This window comes from Palaemon carinicauda, chromosome 41 (assembly GCF_036898095.1).
Source record: "Palaemon carinicauda isolate YSFRI2023 chromosome 41, ASM3689809v2, whole genome shotgun sequence".
Lineage (NCBI taxonomy): Eukaryota > Metazoa > Arthropoda > Malacostraca > Decapoda > Palaemonidae > Palaemon > Palaemon carinicauda.
In genome coordinates, this window is record NC_090765.1 from 48,984,326 (window position 1) to 49,008,058 (window position 23,733).

The following is a 23,733-nucleotide window of genomic DNA, read 5'->3' on the forward strand; positions in this document are numbered from 1 at the left end:
TGGAAGATATGAAAGATGTGATGACCTGAAGGTGTTAAAAGGGTGATAACTTGAGATGATTAGAATATGTGATGAGAAAGGGATGAGGACCAGTTGGTCAGAAAAGCAGTAGATATGGAAGAGGCAGAATGAAGACCTATAGGAAGGCTCTGGAAATTGTATAAAAAAGAAATAGAGTAAGTGAAACCCTAGAATACAGAAAGGTGGTAATTTCTCCAGGGCTACTTTTCAATTTGTTTGGAAAATAAGTCGGGGAAAGAGGAGATGTAGTGCAAGTTTGTATGAGGTACAGTACAGTATTGATGAAGAAAAGATGCAAAGAATGGTAAAAGAGAAAATGTTTGTAAGAAGGGAAATATTAAAGTAATGAAAAGAGTTGATGATATTGTATAGGGTAAAATTATTTTTCTAAAATGGAGAAAAGAACAATGAAGCATTGAAGATGGCTGACTATTAGGTGTTTGGTTAGAAATCTGTTCTCAGCTTCAGAACACTTTGTTTTAATTATATTGCTGAGGTGTTATGATATTAGTGTTTGTCCCTCTTACTGTAAAAATTGTCTGATAGTGTCATTGAAGTTCTTTTTTTGATAATTTAGAAAAACTGAAAAGCTACCTTGAAATTTTATGCCCCTGTACAATAAACCTACAACTGTTCCCATACTAACAAACATTACATTATTTATGTGGATTATCTTTCGGCGAAGCTGGAAGGTAACCATTAGACTAAAAGAGTAAGATGGCAACCCTGCCTACCCACTTGAGTGAGTAGGCCAGGGATGGCAGGAGGGGTACCCAGCCGGCTCTATATACTGTATACCCTTACGGCCGTGAGCTGCGTCACTTTTTTTTTTTGGGGGGGGGGGGGCTTGTAGAGAGTGGACGCCTCCTCTCTCTCCTCCAAAGGCTACCATTGACTTCATAAATTTTACTTTCTCTCTTCAGATGTGCTTGTGCTTATTCTGATCGCCCCCATGCGGACATGTCCTGGGCGCGAGGGTGCTGCGTGCGGTACCTTCATGTCATTGGTGGATACCAACTCGCACACTCTGTGTCCTTTGTGTAGAGGACATCACTGCGAGCAGGGTTTGCCCTGTGAAGACTCTGAGGAGTGGCCTGCCTCCCAATGGGAAAGGTTTGGACGACGCAGAAAGAAGAAGGCTAAGCACGATCTTCCTCCCTCATGGGCGAAGAAAGTGCATTCCTCTTCTTCTTGCACTCCCAAACCTCCTTCTAAAGCTCCTTCTTGTTCGAGCTCTTCCAAGAGGCGATCGAGCAGGAGCGCAGACCGCATAACTCCTTGGCAACCCCAGGGTACTAAGTGGGGTAGTTGCTTCCACTAGAGGAGCAATTTCACCTCCAGCTGCCAGGGAGCCATTTTCCCTTGCAGATGTGCTGCAGGTGTGGCCGTCCCTAGGGGTCTCTGCACCCCCGCGAAGGAAGAGCTTCTTTGACTCCTTCAGCGTTGTGCCAGGAAGGATCCTACTTCAGAGCCCTCAACATCCAATGCTTTGGAGGTTAGCGAGGTACATCTGTCGTCCACTCCTAGACCTTCTACGCATGGACAAGGCGATTGCTTGTGTTTGCCCCTGCAATGGCCTCCTCCTGACAATGGTCCTGATCGCCAATCTGGGACATCGTTGTCTGTTAACCCTCAGCCCTCTGTTTCTCCCCACAGGAATACTTTGGCTGTATGTTATGATCTTCAAGAGACCGGCGCTCCTTCCACCAGTAGCATACGAGGACTAGGTTCTCCCATCTTTTCCTCCTTCGGGACACATTTCTCCTGATCGTCGTTCATGAAAATCTGAAGATCATACAGATCGTAGGTCATCCCGATTTCAACACTCTTCGTCCAGAAAACATTCTTGCTCTAGAGCTTCACGCTCACGAGACCGACAGTTTCAACACTCGCCCATGGAGTTCCTCATCACGAGGTAAAGTCTCACGATTGCGTTCCTCACGATCATGAGCAACTGAGTCTAGACCTAGGTCTGGATGCTCCCGTTTTAGATAGTCGATCTAGATCACGAGGATGACGCTCACGTTCGCAAGGATGAAGCTCCCATTCACGAGGGCAATGTTCACGCTCGTGAGGGCGCTGTTTGCGAGGACGACGTTCACGATCACAAGGCTAAAGCTCACATTAGAAATCTAGGCACTCTGGACGTTCACAATCGAGGGCTAGACGCTTCCGATCTTGAACACTACATTCACGATCGCGAACCTTGTGTTCACGATCAAGGTCTAGACGATCCTCGTCTAGGTAGTAGGTTGGCCAGGCACCAGCCACCTGTTGAGATACTACCACTAGAGAGTTATGTGGTGTTTTGACTGTCCTCGTACACCTGACAACACAGATTACCAAGCAATTCTTCTTCACTCAAGGGGTTATTGCACTGTAATTGTTCAGTGGCCATTTTCCTTTTGGTAAGGATAAAAGAGACGCTTCAGCTATGGTAAGTAGCTCTTCATGGAGAAGGACACTCCAAAATCAAACCATTGTTCACTAGTCTTGGGTAAAGCCATAACCTCTGTACCATGGTCTTCCACTGTCTTGGGTTAGAGATCTCTTGCTTGAGGGTACAATTGAGCACACTATTTTATCTTATTTCTCTTCCTCTTGTTTTGTTAAAGTTTTTATAGTTTATATAAGAGATTTATTTTAATGTTTTTACTCTTCTTAGAATATTTTATTTTCCACTTTTATTTCCTCACTGGGCTATTTTCCCTGTTGGAGCCCCCGGGCTTATAGCATCCTGCTTTTCCAACTACGGTTGTAGCCTAGCAAGTAATAATAATAATAATAATAATAGAAGAAGAGAATATGCGATGAGAAAGAGGTAAGCGCACACGCAGTCCATTAGCACGTCGCTCCTCAAACCGTCCTTCTCCTAAACGAACTCGAACTGAACCTGATCCTGAGATAGAACATTCTCCAGACAGGCGTACTGCTAAGCTAACTCCAGTGCCCTTTGCTGCCTGGGGTGCGTTAGCTGGCAGTGTTTGCTCATGCAACGCTCTCCAATGCGTTCCTCCGTGACGCACTCGCCAACGCTCAGAGTTGCCCCTACTCGGAGGCCTTCATTGCCGACTAGGTGTGGCGTAGGCAGTCCTCTGAAGCTACAGGAATGTTCAAAGCTTCCACCATCCAGTACGGCTCCTAGCGCTCTATTATGAGTACTTCTACTCGTGAATCATGCCAATTGTCACTAAAAACTTACGATTTTGCGCATGAATCTCGCAATTTCGAATGCAAATTGGCAATTTCCACGAGCGATTAACGAGTAGGGTTTTCGGAACCGATTGCAAGCAAGTGTGGTACCAACACCTCCGGCTTCTACCACCTCTAGCAGCTGGCCTATCCCCTTCTCAGAAGGGTTTAAGGAGCCTTCTAATAGGTATGCCAACGTACCTATTAGCCCGGACCATCCTCTTCACTTGACAAAAGAGCACTTGTTGTTGCCACAGAGACACACTCCTGCGTCTACGCAGCCTCTTCTAGGTTCCTCCCAGATGTTCTCCTCCCCCCTGGATTCTCTAGGTAAACCCAGGACTTATCAAAGGGTGCTGAGCTCTCTGTATGGGTTAGTACTTTCCTAAATGGCTTGCTTAAGTCCTTGGGTGTGGCTCCTCCACCACCCCAGCTCCCGACTGTTCCAGTCAGGGCTACTCCTCGGATTCCCTTGGAGTCTTGACTTTAGTTCATCTCGCATGAGTTCTAACCCTAGAAGGAGACATTTGACGGACAGGGCACGACGTTCTTCCACATCTCGATCTAGTGCCGAGGTGCCTCCACCTTCTTATCCTTATCTGGATAACCTTCCCTTTACTATAGTGAAGGCGAGGGAAACCACGACTAAGAGAAAGAAGAGGAGGATGAGAGGCGTAACTCCACCGCACGCAGATCTCATCTATCCTAGGATGAGTAGGGACATTGGTTCTCCCAGGGAGATCTCTGTCCACCCCTTCAACCCTCAAGAAATTGAGGTAGTGCCTCCGGACCAGCGTCCCATTTCCTTACCTCCACCAGAGGAAGAGCCTATGGCTCCTGCAGCTAAGGCTTTGGCTACGTTTATTATCGGTCCTGTGGTGACTGCTCAACAAGTGGCTTAAAAATACCTTGTGCTCCTTGTTGGACAAGTAGCAGTTGGTGGAGGGCATTGGTTACCTGGGTTAAGACTGGGATGAATGAGAGTATGTCTGGCATTTTCCTTTCCTCACCTTGGGGGACAGCGCCATGGTTCCCTCTGCAAGCTGGCTTCAACCTCTGCAGGTAATTATCACTTCCCTTGTGTAGCCTATTATAGTCATAAATAGATATAATTCTACATCCCCGTTGCTTTCTGCGAGGTAAGCAATGGGAAATGTGTTTGCGCATTTCCTTTATATAAACTCGGAATATGTTCATACAAGACGTGCATACCTCTCATAACAAATGCATTGCTCAGGGCGCTATCATACTCACTTTGTATGTTTAGTAAGGTGTCAAGGTTTTCCCTAGACCACAGTCATATACTGTACTGTACTAGGTGAAGCCGGGTCAATGTCTATGCTAGAATAAGGACTTCCACCCTCCTAAGAGCAAGTCATCCACATAAATAACGTAAGGTTTGTTAGTAAGGGAACAAATGACAAATTCAGAGATAATTTGTATTTTTCCCTAACTAATACAAACCTGTAGTTATTTATGTAAATTGGCCTGCCATCCTGTTCCCAAAAGTCTTGCCTGCAATCAAAAAGTGACGCACCTCACAGCCGTGAAAGTATACAGTAATACCTTGAGATACGAGCATCCCAACATACAAGAAAATTGAGATACGAGGAGAGTTCCGAGCAAATTTTTGTCCTGAGATACGAGAAAAAAATTTGAGATACAAGGTAGTTCCCTATGCGGCCGCCAGGTGGCCGAGTGTGCGAAAGGCTGCTCACCAGGACAGCATCGCTTGGTCTTTCCCGTTGAATCTCCATCGCGTAAAGTTATCTCCAAGTATCGGCCGTAGTGTTTGCTTTTTTTTAAAGTGTTTTTTGCGTTAATCAGTGCATAAATTAATTAAATAAGCAATAGGCCCAAAGCAAGTAAGTGCAAACAAGGGTAGTGAAAAGAAAAAGAGTATGATGACAATGGAGATGAATCATGAAATAATCGAAAAACATGAGAGTGGCGTAAGAGTGACTGAGCTGGTGCACCAATATGAGAGGAGTACATCGACTATATGTACCATCCTCAAGCAGAAGGATGCTATAAAGAGCACCAAGCCTTCCAAAGGAGTAACCATCCTTTCCAAGCTGCGTAGTGATATTCACGACGAGATGGAAAGGCTTCTTTTAATCTGGATAAAGGAGAAACAGTTGGCGGGAAATAGCATGACTGAGACGATCATATATGAGAAGGCCAGCAGAATCTATGATGACTTGAAAGGGAAGCAAGCAGCCGAGAGAGGGGAGACTTCGACGCCAGCGGAAACCTTCAAAGCCAGCTGTGGCTAACTTTAGCCTTGTGCGTCAATGCCAGTGGTGACTGTAAGATTAAGCCACTGCTGGTGTACCACTTGGGAAACCCACGTGCTTTCAAGAGCCAAAGGATCTTGAAAGAAAAACTGCAAGTGATGTGGCGCGCTAATGCTAAGGCTTGGGTTACCCAGCATTTCTTCATAGAATGAGTTAATCTGTGCTTTGGTCCGGCAGTCAAAAAATATTTGGCGGAGAAAAACCTGCCAATGAAATGTTTCCTGGTTCTCAACAATGCCTCTGGTCACCCTCCTGGTCTCGAAGAGGACATTCTTGATGAGTTCAGGTTCATCAAGGTCCTTTATCTCCCGCCCAACACCACGGCACTCCTCCAGCCCATGGACCAACATGTTATTTCTAACTTCAAAAAACTGTACACAAAGCATTTATTCAAGAAATGCTTCAATGTTACAGACAACACCAATCTCACCCTTTGGGAATTTTGGAAGGAACATTTCAATATCGTCCATTGCTTAAAAATCATTGACGATGCATGGCAGAGTGTCACAAGACGAACTCTTCATTCAGCGTGGAAGAAATTGTGGCCAGCTTCTGTCGCTGAGAGGGACTTTGAAGGGTTTGATACGACAGACCTAGATGACCCCGAAGCTGTTGTGATGGATGAAATCGTGTCTCCTGGAAAGTCCATGGGGCTGGAGGTAGACGAGGCAGACGTGAACGACCTTGTCGAGGAGCATCAGGAAGAGCTCACGACACAGGAATTGATAGAGCTCAAGGAGATGCAACAGTCAGGAGGTGTTGCAGGAGCTCAGTAGCGAGGAGGAGGTGGAAGACGAGGGCCGCCTTTCTGCGGCAGAAATCAAAGACATGTTAGCGAAGTGGCAGGAGTTTTCTAATTTTATGGAAAAGAGGCACCCAGACAAGTTGGCGAGTTGTCGTGCGTTAGCCTACTGTGACGACACTTGCGTGCGTCATTTTCGCAACATTTTGAAGGGGAGACAAAAGCAAACATCCCTAGATAGGTTCCTTTTAAAAAGGCCGTCAAAAAGTGCAGGTGAAAGCGAGGCAAAAAGAGCCAAGCCGGAAGAAGAAGAAAATTAAAAAAATTAAAATTAAAACAAAATTAGAATTAAGTTTAGTGTAACGTAAGATTAACATTTTATTTTTAAGTATGTGTACAGTAAGCTAATTACATTTAAGTTGAATTTAAAGTTGCTAATTTCATTTAATTTGAATTTAAAGTTATGTTGCGTAGTGTTACAAAAGTGTTGCATACCGAACGTGTTGCCGTCAAGTATCTCTCCTCCCTCTCCTCTCTCCCTCCTCCTCCTCCTCCGCACACACCACTATCAGCCGCTACCGTCTGTCTCGAAGGTAAGAACTCCATAATAATGTTACATTTCATTGAGCATCATAACCAGTTCATAGCTATTTGTTATTTTGTAGGCGTAGAATGTTGATTACAACAATTAAAAACATGTTTTCCCACTGTAATGTACTGTTTTTAGGGTTTTTTCAGAGGCTGGGAACGGATTAATATTTTTTTAGTTATTTTACATGGGAAAATTTCATCTGAGATACGAGCAAGTTGATATACAAGCTCGGTCCCGGAACAGATTAAACTCGTATCTCAAGGTATTACTTATAGAGGTGGCTGGGTACCACCAGCCATCCCTGGTCGGTCTACCCACTCAAGTGGTTAGACAGAGTTGCCACCTCGCACTTTTAGTCTAATGGCTACCTTTCCAGCTTTGCCGAAAGATAATCTACATAATAACTACAGGTTTGTATAAGTTAGTGAAAAATACAAATTATCTACAAATGTCATATTTCTTATTCTAATTTTTTTTTTTTGCTTTATCTCATTTAATTTTATTCATACCGTCTCTTGTTCCTGAATTTCCAATTTGTTTTTCACATTCTAGCTAATGCCCTTTCAACATGGAACATATGAATGTCCTCAATTATGAATCATAACTATACTCTAATGCAAATGACAAGAAAATTTATAACCTTAAGAAATTGAAGCAAAGCAATTACCTTATCCGGAAGTTGTTCCGTATTCTGATCAGGGCCACCTTCTGCATTCTTATCCACCTTCAATTCCAGGTCAGGTTGTACAGAATTATCTGGCACCATTTCTAGGTTCAACTTCCTCCGGAAATGAGACCAAACAAAATCAATAATGTCATACTTATTTTTCTTCTTTGCCAGCTCAACCTTGACTTCATTAAAAGCTCGAAGTATAATAGTTAACATGATATTAATAAGAATCATACTGTTCATAACAGAGAAGACAAAGAACAGAATAGGGGAAATGGGATTTGCTTGATTCATTTCTTTAAAGTCAAACTTTCCCAACATCATTTTGAAACTGGTTTCAATAGCAGATATAAACTTGGCAAAACCTTCAATAGCTGAATTGAAGACCAAGAAAAACATGCAACAGAAAGCAAAGAAAATTATACCAAAAGCTATGAAGAACACTGACAGCTCATCCCAGCAACTACGAATAGTGAGGGCCAGGACATCCATTCTTTTGTTAAACTGAAGAAGTTTGATTAATTTCAGAATAGAAAAGAAAATAACAATTGACATCATGTACAGGTAAAACTGATCCATGAGTGTTGCATAATCAATTCTAACATAACCATTACCGTTGGTTTTTTTGAATGTATCTGTTGCTGCTTTTGTAAGTAAGTATCGGTACACGTAAATTCCAATACATGCATATGAGACAAAAATAATGCAAAGTTCTGCTATGTTCCAGTATGATTCAAAATATTGGCACTTCTGTTTCTTCATTTTCCAAATTTCATTCAGGGTAAACATCACAGTTACAACAACAAATGTACATTCTGAAGCTAATACCAGCCAGCCAGTACTTTTTTTTATCAACCTTACTGGTTCAAATCTCCACTTTGGAGTTATGCCACCACCTTCATTGAATTCAGCCATAACTAAAGCAGTTGCAAAAAGATCAACATTTGCATTATACAAAGAAAATTCCAATGAAACAGCACGTGTATACTTATCAATCCAACCAAGTTTCTGCAATAAGTGAAAACGTTCCAAGATATCCTTCTGAGCACCCTTTAAATACACCACGTACCCACCTCCACCATAATCTCCCAGTTTACCTGACTGCGAATATGTCATTAGTTTGTTGCGGTGGAATAGCGAAACTCATTTAGTGTGCAAAGTGTAGTTCCATTGTTAGCAAGATATTGCCAAGAATTGCAAAAATCTCTGTGATCCTCAAATGATATTCCTCTTGGACCTGAACAAGTCTCAATTATTTGGTCCATTGGTTTAATAACAGTACACTTCCGTGGATCTGCTCTGACTTGACGAATAATTCCATAACCCATTATTCTGTTATTCAGATCCCCTAGGAAGCCTTTCATTCCATATGGTGGTTCGTTGTTATAAAGTCGCTGGGCTCTTATTTCTTGCATAACCGTGGAGAAAATCCATTGCCAAAGCAGGTCACCATTGATAATCTGTAATGAAAGAATAATAAAAGGTTATTTTACCTAATGAATTTAAGAAAAACAGATTGGTCACAATCTAAACTTCAGAAACACTCATCGTTATCCACAACAACGAAAAGCACTTCCTTCTATTCTAAGTCTTATATATCATCTGAAATTGAATAAAATACTGTAAATTGAATTAAATACCAATATTAAATAAAAGACTGTAATTAACAAATAGAATAAAGTATATTAAATACAAGCTAGTCTTTTATATAAAAGTACCTACTGGCGAGGAAAAGGTCATTGAAACTTGGTAACAAGGGTAGTTGCATTGGGACAGGTAGAGACTGGAGTGGGTATCACCCACTCGCATATCAGTAACCATTACTTTTTCTTCAGCTTTCATTTGTTAATACATATCCATTTTCTGTGAGGTCAATGTTCTCATTTGACTGTGAAGTTTATCATTATTTCTATTATTTCATAAGTGTCGTGTTTGGTGGTGGTTCTGAGACGAGAATAATGACAGTAAAATAACAGGTCAGGTTTATTAATGTGCTAGAGAATATATATACAAGGCCTCTCCATCCAAGCTAGGACCAGGGAGGGTCAGGCAATGGCTGCTCATGACTCAGCAAGTAGGCATAAAGGCCCCACCAACACCCCAACCCCCCATCCGTAGCTCACAAAGATGGTGAGGTTGCTGACACTACAAGAAATTACCGACCTTGAGTGGGTCTTGGGCCTCAATCCTGCAGATCACCAGGCAGGGACATTGTAATCTGTCTCTTTAATAAAAATTAATAAGTTATAAGTGTTCATACAAAGTTATTAACTGTTGACAGTACTAAAAGCACTTTGGTTTGTATCTAGAGAAACAAAATGTTACTTATATCTCATAATTTCATTTTGGTTTACCATCTCTGCTGTTCTGTTTTCTTTCCTTCCCTCAATCCTTCGACTGAAAAGGGGAGAGATGTAAGAAGATGGCAGTCTTTGTTCTGCATTATCATTTGAGATTTTCTCTTGAGTGTTCATTCATTCTAGAAGTGACATTGGTCTTCTTTCCCTGTTTTGGACCGAATTCCAGAAGAGGCTGTTGGTTCCTCTTGATTTTGAGATTGACCTACAACCAGGGAAAGTAAGCCTGGTTTCCTCTGCCTGGCAGTCTCCACTGGTGACTAAACCTTTTATGCTTGTGGTTTGCACATATCAGTGTTTGATGTATACATGGGTTGGTGTCCATGGCGTGTGTATGGTCATCCTTCATGTAATAAGCTTGGGAAGGTCTTGATGGAAGGGCTCAGCATGCTTACTCGTGCCATATCCATTCTGTTTCCTCTTTTTCGGTCATGTTTAAGTGCATGCTTATTCCAAGGTTCTTTTCCATCATTCAATGAAATGGTTATGCTCCGCACGTATACAACCATCTTAAACTACTAAAAGACATGTAGTTTTCATATTCATGGACTTGTGAGACTAGGAAGGTGCTTGATGAAGGGCTTAACATGCTCAGATTTGGGTCTGCCCTTTCTGTCTCCTCCTCCTCCTCAAGTACATGAGGGCTTTTGCTTGGGTCCTTTCTCATCATTCTTCAGGCTTGAATGTCTTGCTAACATTGAAATGTTTTACCAACCAGTACTGGTAGGTGTTCGAAAGGTAGGCAAATCCCAGCGTTCCAATAACGACACTGGAATTACAATTATGGAAAGAATACACAATTTCTTCACCTGGTTGTGCATATCCCTGCTTCTTCCATTGAGTTATGCTTCAGTAAGGGTTTTTCTGCTTGGCTATTGTCCTACAGGTCTACACTCATATCAACAGGTCAATTCATGATACCCTGATGGAAGAGGGTACATGTTTCCTCTTATCCCTTTGTTCTGTTTACGAGTTCTTCCACCCTCCCTTCACTGCCTTAGGAGTTTGTCTATGGGTCATTGTAAATTTAATGGAGGGTCTCTCCCAGTTTTACTTCTTTAAAATGAATACCAGTCTTCCTCCCATATGATTATTGTATTTGATGATATGACCACATCATCCAATTCAGTAAATCTATGAATGGTGATATAGACTAGCATCCAAATTTACATGTGTCCATTTCTGCTAGGGTCCTGTTCATGTAAGTATACAAGGTAATGAAATTGTTGACTAAAATGAAAGATTTTGAGTTACTAGAGTTAGGGATATATTTCACCATATTCCTCATAATGATATAGAAGGGATTATTCAATCTTATATTTAAGGACAAAGCTCAAGCACATTGGTCATCTAATGTTTGCCAACGCTAGAAAAAAATAAGAAAATTATGCCAAGTATTGATCATTACCCATCAGGTTATCATTCCAAATGTAGAACAAAAATGATATTATCTTAGAACTTCGAAAGTTCAAAGTTGCAGAAAATCTTTTTATATTGAACAGGCTGAAATAAGTCTTTATATACTTTATATATGATATATGTTTTGATGATGTTACTGTTTTTAAAATATTTTATTGTTAATTTTTTCTCATCGTTTATTTCTTTATTTCCTTTCCTCACTGTGCTATTTTTCCCTATTGGAGCCCTGGGCTTATAGCATCTTGCTTTTCCAACTAGGGTTGTAACTTAGCCAATAATAATAACAATAAAGATTCGTTAAAAGAAAGTCCTCTACTTACAATTATTTAACTCGCAAACATTCAGATACAAACACAAATCCAACGGAAAATAAAGATAATGTAAAGAAATAGTGTAATCAAACAATGTTTTATCATTTAATAAAGTAAGCAAAACAACATCTGTAATAACCTGATATCTATTTCATAAGAAACCTGACTATTTGTTGACTTTTGTAGCTGGAAATTATAGGCATGGAATTCAGGTTAGGCCAAAATTTAACAAAATTGAAGTTACAAACAATTCGACTTATAACAGCTTCTTGAAACCAATTAAGTTTGTAAGTTGTGGCCCTTCTGTAATTGCTTGACCCACAGAATCCTTTTAAATGGAGGGACATGAATCAGTTTGGGGATTTAAACTGTCTTTTAAAGGCTATGGAAACCAATCAATTCCAAACCCCTGCCTAATCTAAATGAGGGTAGATAAATGATGTAGTTTTAGATATAACATTCATATTTAGCCTACTCAAGTAAAATGCCTCTTGCTAATTTTTTTTGAATGCTAACAACTGAAATTTACCAGTAAAACAACTGTGTAGTGACTCTCAATATAATAACCATTTGTATATTTAGCTAGTATATTCAAAATACCTAGGTTACAGCTAGCCTAACATTGAAAAATGGATCAGCAATTAGGCTTGACCAAAAAACGGATTTTGAGCGAAGCGAAAAATCTATTTTTAGGTAAGATGGCCATGTCGTCCTGATGGAAGTTCCTCTAAGGTAGCTTCCTAGGGTATATTACAACTACGGCGATATTCCCAGAGAATTTACCTTAAGGTACCCAGAATTCTAATTCCTGGAGCGAATATCCCTAATAAAAGAATCAGGGATATCGCAAAATATCAGCGGACGTATTCTTGACACGCCACATGGCAATCTGTACCCCGAACAGAGTTAACACTTCGTAGGGGTCAAATGGCAAGAAAACGAAAACGATAAGAAAGGGGGGAGCCGTTCGTAAGGCATCTCTCCTCCCCGTTTCGTAAGCGTGCCCTGCGCCGCTCGCGGCGCCATCTGTATTCCTTGTAGCGATACACGAGGTGCTACAGATACTGTATGTAGGGAGGGGTCCTACAGCCCTTTCCCTTTTTTTTTTTTTAAAAAGGAAAGGGGCAGGGCGGGTCCATCAGGACGACATGGCCATCTTACCCAAAAATAGATTTTTCGCTTCGCTCAAAATCCGTTTTTTGGGCTCAAGCCATGTCGTCCTGATGGAAGTGTACCAGAGCATTACTGTATCTATGGATTCTCAAAACGTGCCGCACTCCTCAGAAATATTTCCCTAGTCAACTCGACTGAGAGACCTAAGATGTTACCGTTATACATCTTTTCACTAACCATAAACCATGATAGTGCTTCCTGCCCCCTACAGGGAAGAGTCCTACTGGACTCTGGGAAGGAACGAAGAGTACATATACCTATGTATGAACCACTGGCAAGCCCATATAGTGGTCTCACCCTATATGAAGTAAAGCATAGTCTGTAAGGAACTACAGCGTCAAAAGGAAATACCGACCAACCCCATGGTCGAAACTGAGTTGGACAAAAGGTTTATATCTGTGTAAGAATAAACTTGCTGCCACTACCGTCCTCTGAGAAGGATGGAGCCCTTTACACTAAGGAAAGTATAAACCAATGCAACAAGGCTTGCATCAAGGAACAGGCTATTATAGATATCCCCGATTAATGTACATAGGCTGAATGCTCAATAACTGATAAGAAATTGACATAGGTGAAGGAGACGCAAGGTTCCCGAGAACAAGTTTATTGACAAACAATAAATAGGCATGGTTACCACAATTATATACATATGATAGGTGGATAACCAATAAATTTTCACAAGTACGGTAGTAAACAGATATATGTTTATCTGAAAGAAAACATTAGAGCCACTTTTCACGTACCAAGGTATCAAAGTTAAAAGTCCATGTTACTAGCCACTGACATTAGCGTCAAAAACGCTCGGCACACATGTCTGTACTTGTGCTAAATTCACCTAAAAGACGGAACAGTCACTGTGGGCACCCGGTGCCCTCACTCCCAGTTATAGCACCGCATATAACTATACACTCACCCTGGAATTAATAGTCCCAATTAAATCCACTGTTCCTCGCAGAGTTAAACAGCAGGGTTAACGACGCAACCAACTGCTACCACAGACCTCTTTAGCTGCTCCACTTGCTTAGCATAGTGGCGAAAGAACACCCTGGAAGACTTCCAGCCAGTATATGAACGAAGGTGTTCAAAATCCATAAAGTTAAAGAAGTTTAAGGATGAAGCAACTTTCCTCGGATCATGACCTGCGGGTGAACTGTCGGGATCCGCTCTGCGAATAAAGTATGTAATTTTCGCCCTGAGTTGTTTCAAAGATAAATTCGAGCCCGATGTTTCTCCTCTGAACAGTTGACCCCCTTGGAAGTCTGAAGTTCTATGAAGATAGACCTTTAGGCATTCTACAGGACATAGAGATGCATCTTCTTTCAGAGGGCAGATTCTCCAGGGACCCCACCTGTTGGTGGGCAACTCGTTCTTAGCGAGAAACGTAGGGTCCGGAAACAGGTTCAGTTCTCCCCCATCCAGGAACTGAACGCGGCCCTCATCTCTCGAGAGGGCTACAATCTCACTAACTCTGGCCCCAGACGCGAGTGCAAAAAGGAAGATAACCTTTTGAGTCAAATCCTTCAGTGCACACTCCTCATTATTCAGTAATGAGGCGAAATGAAGGACTTTATCTAAAGACCATGAAATAGGCTTTGGAGGAGCTGAAGGTCTAAGTCTGGCGCAGGCCTTCGGGATCTTGTTAAAGATTTCGTTAGCGAGGTCTACCTGGAAGGCGTACAGAATGGGCCTTGTCAAAGCAGACTTACACGTAGAAATCGTGTTAGCTGCCAGCCCCTGTCCGTGGAGGTGGATGAAGAAGGACAGGCAGAAATCCGTCGAGATCTCATGCGGATTCTTCTCTTTGACAAAGGCCACCCATTTTTTCCAAGCAGACTCGTACTGCCTTCTAGTAGACCTACACTTATATTCCTCCAGGAAGTCAATGCTGTCTTTCGAGATCCCGAGCCGCTTCTTCACCGCTAGGGAGAGAAAATCATGAGCTGCAGGGTCCGGGTTTTCTGTAATGAAGCGTAGACAGTCGACTTCTGGACTCGCTGGGACAGAACTGGGTCCGGGAGTGGCAGAAACTTCAGTCGTAGTTCCAGAGCCAGAGGGAACCACACGCTGTTCGGCCACTTGTGGGCCACTATCGCTGCTACTCCCTTGAAGGACCTCAGCTTGTTGAGGACCCTCAACAGAAGGTTGTGAGGGGGGAACAGGTAGATCCTGGACCATCTGTTCCAATCGAGGGACATCGCGTCCACTGCTTCCGCCAAGGGGTCCTCGTACGGGGACACATATCGCGGCAACTTCTTGTTGTCCTTCGTCGCGAAGAGGTCTATCTGCAGTTCTGGGACTTGACTCGAGATGAAGGAGAATGATCCTGCGTCTAGGGACCATTCCGACTCTACCGGTGTAACCCTGGATAGAGCGTCCGCTGTCACATTGCGGACTCCTTGAAGGTGAACTGCCGACAGGTGCCACTTCTTCTTCTCCGCCAGTCGGAATATGGCCAACATCACCTGGTTGAGAGGTGGGGATCTCGATCCCCGCCGATTCAGACATTTCACAACCACCTCGCTGTCCAGTACCAACCTTATGTGGATCGAGTGACGCGGGGAAACTTTCCTCAGGGTAAGAAGTACTGCCATAGCTTCTAGAAAGTTTGGACCTTCTTTCGATGAGAGTGACCTCCCCACCCTTCCTTTGAAGCGTCTGTGTGAATCGTCACTGACGGGGGAGGTGGCTGAAGAGGTACCGACCTCTTTAGACGACTGGCCTGAGACCACGGTCTGAGAAGAGAACGTAGCCGAAGCGGAACCGGTCTCCTCAAGTCCCTTCGCGCGTTTGATGCAAAGCTTCTCCAAACTCCGGCTGCATCCTTTAGCTGTGCTCTTAGCACCAGGTCTGTTACCGACGCAAACTGAAGAGAGCCCAGAACCCTCTCTTGTTCGCGTCTTGATATCCTCTCGGAATCTAGAAGTCTCTTGATAGACCCCGCTATCTCCCAACCACTGGAACCTCTGAGATGGAGAAAGACGAGACTTCTTTCTGTTGATCTTGAACCCTAGATACTCTAGGAACTGAATCACCTGTAGGGAAGCCTGCAAGCATTCCGCCCTGGATGCTGCCCACACCAGCCAATCGTCCAGGTAGGCTACCACCTGGATCCCTTTTAGGCGTAACTGTTTGAGCGCTGCACTCGCAAGCTTCGTGAAGATCCTTGGGGCTATGTTTAGCCCGAAAGGCATCGCTCTGAAGGCGTAAAGTCTTTGTTGTAGCTTGAATCCTAGGTAGGGGGAGAGACGGCGACTGATTGGAACGTGCCAATAGGCGTCTGACAAGTCGATGGAGACGGTGAATGCCCTCTTGGGCAGTAAGGCCCTTATGTGTTGCAACGTTAACATCTTGAACTTGTGGTTCACTATGAACTTGTTGAGTGGCGACAAGTCCAGAATGACTCTGAGTTTCCCCGAGTCTTTCTTGGGAACACAAAACAGCCTCCCTTGGAACTTGATGGACTTTACCCTCCCGATCACCTTTTTCTCCAACAGTTCTTGAATGTACTCCTCCAAAACGGGGGTGGAGTGTTGGAAAAATCGAGGGCACTGGGGCGGAGTGCTGTACCAGCTCCAACCCAGTCCATTTTTGAGCAGGCTGTGGGCCCAGGGATCGAAGGTCCAACGATCCCGAAAGTACTGTAGTCTCCCTCCTACCGGCATCACTTCACTTTGACTGCTGTCCTGCAGTCTTGCCTCCTTGGCCGCGACCACCTCTGGATCCCCTTCCCCTTGAGGGGCGTCTAGACGAGCCTCTGGCTGCTCCTCTGGGCTTTGCTCGAAAGGTGGTAGACTGCCCTTCGAACACTGGGTTGAATGCCGGGGATGGCGAGGACACGGCCTGGGGCACCCATTGGAAGGTGGTCGGGGCCTGGGCTACCATCTGGGGCACCGGAGGCAAAGTCGATTGTTGCTGCTGCTGACGTTGCGGTCTGAAAGGCTTGGCTGGGCGGGGAGAAAACCTAGATTTCTTGCCTCCTACACAAATCATGCCCGCAGAAGTTCTTACTGCGGACGTTGCAGAAGACGCTACCGCACTTCAGATGCTCCTCCTGTAAAAGAAGGAAATTTCCATATCAGGTGAATTTCAATTCACATGTATATACAAGCATGTACAAAGTTTAAAGGAAAGACACACACTTGTGTTTCCCACACAGTCACTTGCAGTAGCCTTCCAGCAATTAAAATCAAATGGTTAGTCTCTGCTAGAATAACCAAAGTAAATGTTTCCCAAGGGAAATAGGTGTAGCTCACACCTAAGGTGAGACTTTAACATACTGGCTAAAGACAGAAAGAACTCTCTTTCCATCCCTGTAAGGCAACACCAAGTGACTGCACAAAGCAACACAAGCATGTTAGAAAATACAGTGTTGTAACCTACTATATCATAACCTCTCCCCACAGTATATGCTATAAAGGGGAGTACTGATATAGTACTGTATATGGGGTAGCGTGCCGGCCGGCACCCCCCACAGGTAGGTCTCAAGTATACGACTTAAGAACTCTAAGGTGGCAGAACTCTAGTTCCGATGTCTGTGCCGGCCGGCAGTGACTGCCGGCCTGCAGCTACACTAGGTGGCGCCCGGCTGTCGGCCACCACTCCCAGTGGCCAGCAGACAGGGCGAGGTAAAGGCCGGCCGGCAGAGGTAAACAACCCATGCCGGCCGGCAGCCACGCTAGGTAGCGCCCGGCTGCCGGCCGCCACTCATAGCGGCCGGCAGACGAGCGAGGAGACCGGCCGGCAAAGGCATGTAGCCATCGCCGACCGGCAGCAAGAGAACTAGAGAACACCCAACTGCCCGACTGCCAGCCACTAGGCCGGCAGTCGGCAGAGTACAACACACAAGAAGAAAACAGAATGGGTGCCGGGCTAAGAGGCTATACCACCTCGACGCCCAACACCCGAAAGAGTGCTGAAAGGAAGGGGAGAATCTAATTCAGGCTTCCTAACCACTGCCCACTGGATCTACAGACAGGAGTGGATGAGGGACCAAGGGAGGACCGGGCAGCACTCAAGGTAACAGGTCCTCTGCCGGCCGGCACACTCTGCCGGCCGGCAGGGAACCAAGTCAGCTCCCCATCCTAACCTGTGCTAGGTACGGATGTAGGAAGGCAGACACTAATGACATTACGGAAAGGACAGAAGGGAAGGGACAAGAGGGTCCTGTCCAACCTTGCACTGGTTAAAGATCACCCACGGCCAAGAAAGCCCATCTCAGCCTAGGGGGGAATCCAGGGAGGGAGGCCGGCAATACTTGCTGCCTCCCTATAACCAATGCAAGGAAGGTATTGCTATTCCAGGGAAAGGGACACCCCCCACACCCGGAACAGCAACAAGGACAAGTCTGAAGGGTCACCGAACGAAGGGATCATAGCTACAGAAACCTTCAAGAGTGACCGAAGGAGGCTAAACCTCCTATGTCTGTGTCAGACAGCGAGGGAGACTCTACCCCAAGCCAGACCAACACAGACTAAGACTCAAAACACTGCTGTACTGCCCCTCTCTGAACCAGACAAGCTGGAACAGGAAGGTACAGTACCACCCCAATATAGTTATATCGAAAATTAATTCAAATAAACCACTAGGGTTAAGCCCAAGGCTTAAGCAGAGGGAAAGGGTTTGCGCGCCTTCCCCGAAGAGAAGGGAGCAAACGGGGGGAACAAGAAAACATATCAATAGCCTAAGACAACCTAGCCTAGGCACTGGGAGAATCGATTACCTAAATCACCGAAACTCACTCATATACCATCTTGGAAAAACTCAGCATAAGCTTATATGTATAACGTTGCCTAACGCTTCAATAAAATTTAAATAATCACACTTGGAAGACTAAATATCATGCAGGAAGTACAAGGGCCAAACGACTAGGCTACAAGGTCTAGCGTAGGTCAGCCTAGGCAAATCCTTCGCCAAGGCGCTATACTACAGCATCATAAAAGTATTCCTAAATAAGCTAAGCAGATAAATTTATTAAAGCAAAAAGGGGGCTGGGAACGTCGCTCTGGCTAACCAAATAAATCCTATCTAGCGAGCGACAGCGTCCAGGACGCCTCCAGCAGGCAACAGCTCTTGTATCAAAGATAACTCTTTTAATTACTTTAAATTTTACCAAGAGCCTACATTTATACATAAAAGAAATGGTACTCAACTTATCGGAAGCAGAAGAAGTTGGAGAAAGCATATTAGCTTGAGTAAATCCAAGATATTTGGTAGAAACACAGGGAAAACACCGAGTTGTATAGCTACGCAAAAAGGAATACAGAGGGCACGCTTACGAAACAGGGAGGAGAGATGCCTTACGAACGGCTCCCCCCTTTCTTATCGTTTTCGTTTTCTTGCCATTTGACCTCTACGAAGTGTTAACTCTGTTCGGGGTACAGATTGCCATGTGGCGTGTCAAGAATACGTCCGCTGATATTTTGCGATATCCCTGATTCTTTTATTAGGGATATTCGCTCCAGGAGTTAGAATTCTGGGTACCTTAAGGTAAATTCTCTGGGAATATCGCCGTAGTTGTAATATACCCTAGGAAGCTACCTTAGAGGAACTTCCATCAGGACGACATGGCTTGAGCCCAAAAAGAACTATACAATTTCATCACAGTTATTGTATATAAACACTCCCAAGCTGATCGTGAAAGCTGGAGTGAAAGGTGTCATATGCTAGCAAGTAAATAGAATAAACATTTGCATATTTGGCTCGTAAAGTTAATAAATAAAATATTAGGCTGTGTTAGTTCAAAACTTATGGTTAGGAATTTTACTTAAAAAACTTTTAATAAAAATAAAAAAGAATAAAGTTCATAAATCTGGAATATACGATAAGATACATAAACTAAAACACCTCCAGGCTGTCAAGAAATTTGGAGAATGAAAGAAGACTTACTCTGTATGAAGCTGATCACATAAACAAAACAAACTATTGCAATGGATCTTGAACAGTAAATTAGTTCTCCCATTTCATTAATGCTATTACAGTAATAAGAATATTGGATAACTACCGTATATTACCATGTAAAGGACGACCCCATGTAAAGACCGAACCCCAAATTCCTTTGATAAAAGTGTTTTTATCATATACTCCATGTACTGGGCGAACAGCAATTTTAAGGCCAGAACAATGTTACTACACTTTTATTATAAATCTTACCTCACATATAATCTTTACTACTGTTACTGTTATATATTTACGTTTTTAGTTTATAAAAATATAAGCTGGATTTCAGTTTAAGAAAGTATAAAACTAAAGCAATTCCTGAGTTTGAACACAATGTTTACATGATTCACTCCAATGTTTATATATCGTCATTCCTAGCCTCTTTCCTCCTATTCTCACTCAATATTTTGCAACTACGAAAACATGTTTTTGCAATAAAGATAAAATTAAAGCCTTATTTTTAATAAACTTACCTTTATATACATCTATATAACTGTAATAAGCATATATGATTCTAAGTCAATCCTTTTAAACTGCAATGTAAAATTATCTTTCCCAATAACTAGCAGTAGTTGTTTGGCTAATTTGCTTGTACCCGATTGCCACAGCCCTTAAATAGTAAACAATCATTTTTATACAGCATCTGCAGCTTACTTACTAACCACCATGAATTTTAACTGCCAACTAACTGTAACTACCGGAAATTATCTGTACATTAACAACATAAGGTAAGTATTGGAATTTCATTAGCTTTTTAGAATTAAGTCTAGGCTATACTCTATTTCTTTATGTACATTCTTTGTGAAACGTTAAGCGTTAAGATTTTTATTATTCTACTTCACCATGGCTTCTAAGTCACATCAGAAGTTTACATCAAAATTTAAACTTCAAGTTATTGTTGCAGCGGAAAAGACCAGCAACATGCAAGTGGCAAGAGATTTTGGCATTAGCAAAAGTAATGTTAGAAAGTGGAAGAAAAAAGCTGATGAGTTGAAAAAAATGCCTTCTTATGAATGTGCATTACGACGAAAAGCAGCTAAGTGGCCTAAAATGGAAGAAAAAGTGGCAGAGTGGGTAGCAGAACATCACCAGGATGGTTATGTTGTAACTAGATCTGCAATACGAATTCATGCACTGAAGGAAGCAAGGAAATCTGACATTGGTGATTTTACTGCAAGTCCTGGTGGGTGTAATAGGTTCAAGAAAAGGCACAACTTAGTCATTAGAAAGCGAACAAAGATTTCTCAGAAATTGGCTAATGAGTTTCGTGAAAAAATTAGATTATTTCATCAGTTCATTATAAAACATAGAAAAGTAGCAGTTACAGGATTGCTTGCATCAGCAATATGGATGAAACACCGTTGACATTCAATATGCCATTGTCAGCTACAGTAAATAAAATGGGAGATAAAACACTCTCAATAAAAATTACTGGGCATGATAAATCATGCTTTACTGTTATACTTGCTTGTATGGCTGATGGTACACAACTTAAGCCAATGGTAATTTTCAAGAGAACGACTATGCCCAAGGGTAAGTTTCCCCGTGGGGTACTTTTGCACGTCCATTCAAAAGGCTGGATGGATGAGTAGGGGTGCTTAAAATGGATTAAAGAAGTATGGGAGAAACGACCTGGAGGATGGAGAAAGGAAAAAAGTCTTCTTGTATGGGATAAGTTCCGTAGCCATTTGGTTCCTAGTCTTGAAGCGAATACGTGACACAAATACAGATTTGGCAATGATTCCTGTAAGGTTGACAAGTGTTTTGCAATCCCTTGATGTCTCTCTTAGTAAACCTTTAAAGGATGATGCACATAAGCTGTGGATAGAATGGATGCTACATGGGGATAAAGTCATTACAAAAGGAGGCAGCATGAAAGCACCAGCACTTGAAACTCTTTGTTGTTGGATGAAAAATGCCTGGGAATCAATTGACAAAAAAAAATCCTTTTAAAATAATTCTAAAAAAAAAAGTGGCATTTCAAACAGTTTAGACGAAACAGAGGACAACGCACTATTCAATGATGGCAGCGTTAGTAGCGAGAACAAAACCAATGAAGATGATCCACATGACGATGCTGTTTCTGATGAATTTTTTAACACTTTACTACAGTCAAACCTCTAGCTACGAAAGAATCGGCTTACGAAATTTTCACTTCACGAAAGGAGATGTGAAGAATATTACGACTCGGATCACGAAAAATGTTTCGGAGAACGAAAGGCGGTACGGAGCGTGAGCCCAACCGTATCCGAGACGGATTTCAAAATTCGCGCACCGCCAGCCCGTAAACTCACTACCATCCTCCTGCGTTCCCATTGGTTATCTCCCTACTCGGATGCTAGTTACCACCATGAGATCCTGCTCTCCTATTGGTCGACATCTACTGTACTTTATCCCATTGTGCATCTACACATTGGCGTTCCTATTTCTTTTCATTCTGGCAGCGGTATCATACGCATTGACTTAGTGTTTGTGATTTCGCTTTCGTAACAATGTTACTGTACATACTGTTATCGTGTGTGACACTTACGATACATCATTAGCCATGGGTCCCAAGAAAGTCGCTGATGTTAAGGGAAAGAAGAGGATGATGCTTTCCATGGAGATGAAGATGGAAATAATCAAGATACGAGGCCGGCATGCGGTTAAGTGTGCTCGCAAAGGAATATGGCCGAAATCCATCTACGATAGGAACGATCCTGAAGCAGAAGGAAGCTATCACAGCAGCAATACCTTCTAAGGGCGTGACTGCTTTCTCCAGCAAGAGAAGCCACCTCCACGATGAGATGGAGAGACTGCTGCTTGTCTGGATAAAGGACAAAGAAATGGCTGGAGACACTATCACCGAAGCGATAATCTGCCAGAAAGCCAGCGCCATTTTCGGTGATCTCGTGCATGCTCAGGCCAAAGCCGACGCAGGAGAAGGAACATCGAAGCAGGAACCCCCAGAGTTCAAGGCTTCTCGTGGGTGGTTTGAAAAATTTAAGAGACGCTCAGGCATTCATTCGGTGGTGCGTCATGGGGAGGCTGCAAGCTCAGACATGAAAGCGGCCGAAGCCTTTGTTAAGACGTCCAACGAGTTGACTGTCCGGGAAGGTTATAGTCCCCAGCAAGTCTTCAATTGCGACGACTGGGCTTTTTTGGAAAAAAGTGCCTCGTCGAACGTACATTACGGCAGAAGAAAAGAGACTACCTGGGCATAAGCCTATGAAGGACAGGCTTACCCTTGCACTCTGTGCAAATGCCAGTGGGGATTGCAAGGTGAAAACCCTGCTGGTGTATCACTCCAATATTCCTCAAGCCTTCAAGACCCACAAAGTCACTAAGGAAAATCTAAACATGTTGTGGAGGGATGATGGAAAAGCCTGGGTAGCAAGACAATTGTTTATCGAGTGGATTAATATTTGTTTTGGCCCGACCGTGAAAAAGAATTTGGAAGAGAAGCGCCTCCCTATGAAATGCCTGCTGGTGCTGGGCTATGCCCCTGCTCACCCTCCTTCCCTCCATGAAGATATTGCTCCACAATATTCCTTCGTCAAGATTCTCTATCTTCCACCGAACACCACCCCTCTCCTCCAGCCCATGGACCAGCAAGTGATTTCCAACTCTAAGAAACTCTACACGAAATATTTCTTCAAGAGATGTTTCAAAATCATTGAGAGCACAAACCTCACCCTTCGTCAATTTTTGAAGGAGCATTTTGATATTGTCAGATGCCTCAAAATTATCGATCAAGCTTGGCAGGAGGTTTTGAGGCACACCTTGAACTCTGCTTGGAAGAAGCTGTGGCCTGATGCTGTCTCTGCACGAGATTTCGAGGGCTTCCACGCAGACCCAATTGAAGACGATTCTGAAAATGCTGACGATCCTGAACCTGATGCTCAATCTGAAGTTGTCAAGATCGTTACACTCGTGAAGTCCATGGGTCTGGAAGTTGGTGAGACCGACAATGATGAGCTTGGAGCTTATCCAGGAGCACCAAGAGGAACTTACGACAAATGACCTGAAGGAGTTGGAAGCCAT

The 23,733-nt window shown here is 43.3% G+C and overlaps 1 protein-coding gene across 1 annotated transcript in view; it reads right to left on the bottom strand.

Annotated features, from left to right (window-relative positions):
* Positions 1-23,733, bottom strand: part of LOC137632419 (uncharacterized) — a 342,058-nt gene that overhangs the window by 15,052 nt on the left and 303,273 nt on the right. Inside the window, 2 exon segments of the mRNA XM_068364351.1 lie at positions 7,512-8,638; positions 8,641-8,974. Coding sequence (XP_068220452.1) covers positions 7,512-8,638; positions 8,641-8,974 — 1,461 coding nt within the window.